Source organism: Macaca fascicularis, chromosome 15, assembly GCF_037993035.2.
Source record: "Macaca fascicularis isolate 582-1 chromosome 15, T2T-MFA8v1.1".
NCBI classification, from domain to species: domain Eukaryota; kingdom Metazoa; phylum Chordata; class Mammalia; order Primates; family Cercopithecidae; genus Macaca; species Macaca fascicularis.
The window spans coordinates 116,347,229-116,353,228 of NC_088389.1; the positions used below are offsets into that span (position 1 = coordinate 116,347,229).

Here is a 6,000-nt window from a genome sequence, read left to right on the forward strand (position 1 = left end):
TGAGGTACACAGTGATCTTTTGATATATGTAATGTATAGCAATCAGATCAGGGTAATTAGCAAATCCATCACCTCAAACATTTACCATTTCTTTGTGTTCAGAGCATTTGATATCCTCCTGGCTATTCGAAAGTATATATTATCAATTACAGCCATCCGATAGTGCTAGAGAACACTGTAGAGCTTATTCCTACTATCTAGCTAGAATACTTTTTTTTTTAATACGGCCTTTACCAGGTCCCAAAGCCTAAAACAAAAACAAACCAGAGATTGTCACTACCACTTCACTTCTTAATCAAAGGTTTGTGAGAAATCCTCTTTAAGATTTAAATCCAAAAGTTCTAAAAGCATGGTGCATGGGCCCCTGGGGTCCTGACACTCTTTTAGGGGACCCACAAGATGTGTGGTCCCCTATTTCTGTAACACTATTTGTATAATACTAAAATTTAAAATATTAAAATTACTGTCATCTTGGACTGAATTAAAGTCACCATCAACCACCAACAATTATAAAACAAGAAAAAGCCAGCTGTGGCTCACGCCTGTAATCCCAGTACTTTGGGAGGTGTATGCGGGTGGATCACAAGGTCAGGAGATCGAGACCATCCTGGCTAACGCAGTGAAACCCCATCTCTACTAAAACCACAAAAAATTAGCCAGGCATGGTGGTGGGCACCTGTAGTCCCAGCTACTCGGGAGGCTGAGGCAGGAGAATGGCATGAACCCAGGAGGCAGAGCTTGTAGTGAGCTGAGATTGCACCACTGCACTCCAGCCTGGGCAACACAGCAAGACTCCACCTCAAAAAAAAAAAAAAAAGACAAGAAAAAGTCAATGTCACTTAAGAATGTCCTTGAAACAGTAAAAATTATTAATTTTTACACACCTTTTTATGTGACAAAATGGGAAGTTTGCACGAACCATTTCTGCTACATACTGAATTATAATAACTGATGGTTGTCTCAAAGTAAAGTGCTTCTGTAACTGAACTGACAGCTTGAACTAGCCTCTTTTTTAATGAAAGTGACTGAAAGAATGATTGACAGACTATGGTTATTCAAATTGGAATATTTTGGCAGAGGTTTTCTCAGAAATGAATAAACTGAGCTTGCTTGTCACTTTAAGTAAACAAGTCTCATTTGTTGCCAATGATAAAATTTGAGCTTTGAAGCAAAAATCCGAATTCTGGAAAATTCATATCCACCATCGTCATGTCAAGACCTAAACAGCTTCCCAATAATTTGTCTCTAACAAAATGAGTGGTGATATTAACAACCATAACTTTCTTTGACATTGCATGATGAAAGATGTCAACATTTGGAAGATCTGCGTAACACTGAACCAATATTTACAAATGACCAAGGAATGATGTTACAATCTCAGGAATGGGTATAAGATCCATTCAAAGTTCAAGCCAATGGGTTTTACCAGAGCATGCAAAAATCCACTTACATGATTTCCCACTGCATCTAACCTTTAAGAAATTGCCACTTACTGAGTTTTGATATAATACCAAACAAGAATATCCACAATTATCTGAAAAGGCTATTAAAATGCTCCCTCCCCTGGCCTCTCCACCCTGTTCAGCCATTACCTGTGTGACACTGGATTTTCTCTATATGTACTTCAACCCAAACAACATACTGCAATAGACTCGATGCAGGAGCAGATATGATAATCCAGCTGTTTCCCTTAAACCAGACAGATTTACAAAAAAAGTAAAACAATGCCACTTTTCTCACTACCTTATTTTTTGTTTAAAAAAAAAGTTGTTTCCATTAAAAATATGGTGTTTATATTAACATGTAAAGAGTTTATAATTGTCATTTTAAGTGAACTGACAAAACAATTTATATTTCTCTTTTCATTTACAATACAGTAAACATAGATAAATTCACAAAAGCTTTTTGGGGATCCTCAACAACTTTTAACAGTGTAAAAGGGTTCTGAGACCAAACGTTTGAAAGCATTTAGAGTTTTAATATTAGACCTCTGCAAACCAAGAACAAGTATGTAAAATCATACTGGAGGGGGAAAAAAAAGTTCCTAGGAAAATTATATGAAAGCTGAAAATGAACACAATGTCAAATCAAAACTGACCTCACTCTATATAATATCAATAAAAAAGAAAATAAAGAATACTTAGATAAAACTGATTTTGTGTGCCCTGGAAACAACATACAATATTCTGATCAAATAAACACGTATGTACCTACCAATATTTTGACAGATTACATTTTTGATAACGGCACATTATGGTCAAAGAAACACCCAATCACAAACTCAGAAACAGATGATTAAAATATTAAAATAGCAGCCATCACTAACAGGAGGGACACAATCCAAAGTTCTGTCAGAAGGGACAAACAGGGATATATCAGCAGCTCTCCAGTAGCATCCCAGGGCACCCCGCTCAGGATCTAGCTGTTCTATTTAAAACTGACTTACATGTTTCCAAGGCAGGACGGTGAGACTAAGCTCTCATTTAACCCCAAAGGAGCAAATGGGTCATAGTGGAATTAATCTGCACTAATACTGCTCCATCCGCCAAAAGTCCTTTTTCCGCTTACTAGATCCCTTTGAAGACTGAGGAAGAGCAACGGTAATAATAGCAACATTTCCTAGGCACCAGTTACTAAATGCCAGGCACTGTGGGCTAAGCACTGTACATATATTAATCACTTAATATTTGAGAATATCTTAAGAGTATATACTATTATTATGTCATTTTTGGAGCACGAAAAGGACAAATAACTTGCTTTAAAAAAATAAGTAAATAAAAACAACTTGCTTAAAGTAAAGCCAGGACCCAAACCGAGCCATCTGGCTCTGGGGCCCAACCGCTTAGCCACTACACTATAGTACACAGGCATAGTAATCAACGATAATATCTGAAGTTTAAAATTCAGGGCCCACCCTACACAATTTCGGTTGTTTATACTGAAACCCATTGCCTAAGGAAAGCTCCCATCTTGCAGACGGCCCTCTGACAGGTGCATCAATTGCTATTCACGCACTGTTCAATTTTCAGATAGTGGAGGACTTCAAGCAAGAAAAGCAGATTTGGGAAGATGAATACTTTGGATGAGGTTTAAAAAAACTAAGGTCAGGCCGGGCGCGGTGGCTCACGCCTGTAATCCTAGCACTTTGGGAGGCCAAGGTGGGCAGATCACCTGAGGTCAGGAGTTCAAGACCAGCTTAAGTAACATGGTGAAACCCCGTCTCTACTAAAAATACAAAAAATTAGAGCCAGGCGTGGTGGTGTGCGCCTGTAATCCCAGCTACTCGGCAGGCTGAGGCAGGAGAATCGCTTGAACCCAGGAGGCAGAGGTTGTAGTGAGCCAAGATCAGGCCACTGCACTCCAGTCTGAGCAACAAGAGCAAAACTCCGTCTCAAAAAAAAAAAAAAAAAATTCAGGCCAGGTGCGGTGACTCATGCCTGTAATCCCTGCATTTTAGGAGGCTGAGGCCAGTGGATCACCTGAGGTTGGGAGTTCGACACCAGCCTGGCCAACATGGTGAAACCCTGTCTCTACTAAAAACACAAAAATTAGCTGGGCATGGTGGCGCGCGCCTACAATCAAGAAGCTGAGGCGGGAGAATCGCTTGAACCCGGTAGGGGCAGGCTGCAGTGAGCCAAGATCGCACCACCGCACTCCAGCCTGGGTGACACAGTGAGACTCCGTCTCAAAAAAAAAAAAAAAGTAGAATACAAATTACAAAATTTCATAACTCTTGGACCTCTTTTCCTTCTGCTAATGGAAGTAAAACCATTATTATATAGCAGCCTAGCTACACTTTTCTAAAGAGAACAATGCCTCAATTCAAGTCAATTGGAAAAGCTTTATAAAAATTGCTTCTACAAAAGTTTAAATTACATTAATAGATTCAAATGTTTTGCTATGTTGGCCAAATACGAGGGTAGTGTTAAGCCTATCCACTTCATTTCCAAGTTCAGAATGAGTCTGCAGTTGTAATTATGTGATGAATCAATTCAAGGCAGAGTTTCGTGATCATTAAAAATGAACCTATAACTTCACCATAGAATTTAACTCAAGAGAAGTGGAATGGGAAAATGAACAAGTCATATTAGAACTCTGCCTGCAGGATGAGAAAGAGCGGGTATGGCACGACTTATTATCTCGCAGTAATTCTACATAGGAAATACTTACAAATCTTTTAGAGTTTTGTTTGGTTCTGACATTTGGCACATGTTTTAAAATAAGCACCATTTAAAGTTCCTTAAATAAATCACTTCTTTTTTGGCCTACCGAACTAAAAACATTCCACAATACAATTACAAAAATAACTTTCTGGTTTTCCCAGACAACCAGTTTATAAGAATAATTCAGAGGTTCACAAAGGATAATTTGATTTACATAAAGCTTAAAAAACGGACATAAAAGGTAAGTGAAAATGAGTGATTAAGAAGACTGTTAAGGTCCTTTCTAACCACAAATTGTCATGAATTGTAATTAAACACAACTACAATTTTAAACACCTGAAGGAAAAAACCCAGCTAGAATTAATACTGCCAAAGAAAATTTCCGCTACTTTCAGGCACTTGAGTGAGCTATGTTAAAACGGGAAATGGGCTTTAAATTATCAACATTCACATCGATTACACTATGATGCATGAAAACTCCATTCTACAATGAGTAAACGCCCAGGAAAGGAACCCAACCAACTCCAATTGCCCTGGTGCTCATAAGAGGTTTATACGGCACAAGGGGTAAAATTACGGTAGAGTCGAGCAAGCCTTTGGGTTACAGGAGTCCTTGAACACTTGCAATTGAGAACCCGCAATTCAGGAAGGAAGACACTAAGGAAACTCTGCACTGTCATCGAGGGTGATCCGATTCAGGTTCAAACCAAATGCTCAAGGCGACAAGTTGTAAACAGAAGACACACTTCAGCTCAAACCACCCAGGGAGAGGAAGCAAACCTGCCCATCGCCGATGTCACAGCAAATCCCACCTTGCTGGCGCTCAGCCGGGAACCCTAGGATTGCCGAAGCACAGGGGCCCGCGACCCGGCAGCCGGCCACCACCGCGGAGGAGGGGCGCGGGGCTGGGCGCGCCTGCCCCGGCCCTGCAGCCCCTCGGTTAGACTCCCCGCGGCGCCGCGAGCTCGGGCCCGAGAGAAAGGGCAGAGCAGAAGGGGCGGCCTCCGCCCAGAGACCGCGCCCAATACCCTCCGCAACGACTGGGACGGGGGTCCACCGAGGGTCCGGGGACTGGGGAAGGCGTTTTCCAGACCCAGCCAAAGCCCCAGCCCGTCAGGGCTTTCCCTCAAGACCGAGTGCTTTCCCCTCACGCCCCGTGAAAGACATGCGTTACACAACCCGTCAGGTAAGGGGCGCAGGGATCCGGGGTCACCCCTCCTACCCCCGGGCGCCGCCGCCTGCATCTCCCGCGGCCCGGGGACAGCAGAGGGACGGACGGCCGGGACGCGCGGACGGCAGCGAGGCGCTCACCGGCTCAGGATGGGGCGCTGGCGGGGACCGCGAAGAGCCGCAGCCCAGCTCGGCACCTGGATCACGGCGGATCCCTCGCCGCCCGCCGCCCGGTGTTTTCATACAAACCCCGGTGGCAGGCGAGGCGGAGGCGGCGGCGGCGGCAGCTGCGGCGGCGGCGCTGGAGGCGGCGGAACCTGCCCGCATCCCGGGCAACGTCAGCGCGGCGCCCCGCCCACCGCACGCCTTGCCAGCCGGCTCCCAGCACGCGCAGGGAGTGGGGGCGGGGCGTACGAGGCCAGGAAAGGGGCGGGGCACAGCGCACGCCCCCTTCCCGGCGCGTCCCCTGTTACCCCCGTGCGCGCTCCGCCCCGCCCCTCTGCGCGCCCGACGGGAGGGAGCGCGCGCGTGGGGGCGGAGCGTGAACGGGAGCGGGAATTAGGGGCGGGTGTTCCGCGGGCTGCCGGCGCCTTGTCCCCAGCAGCCCCGGGCACCGCCCCACCGTACCGAACTGCGAGCGACTCCCCACGTTCTTCAAGTCACCTTT

At 45.1% G+C, this 6,000-nt stretch overlaps 1 protein-coding gene across 1 annotated transcript in view; it reads right to left on the reverse strand.

Annotated features, from left to right (window-relative positions):
* The window catches only part of AGTPBP1 (ATP/GTP binding carboxypeptidase 1), a 198,792-nt gene extending 193,119 nt beyond the window's left edge, over window positions 1–5,673 (reverse strand). Inside the window, 2 exon segments of the mRNA XM_045373027.2 lie at window positions 5,475–5,516; window positions 5,518–5,673. Of these exon segments, the coding sequence (XP_045228962.2) occupies window positions 5,475–5,516; window positions 5,518–5,660 (185 nt within the window). The 5' untranslated portion in view covers window positions 5,661–5,673.
* Between the last annotated feature and the right edge of the window lie 327 nt (window positions 5,674–6,000).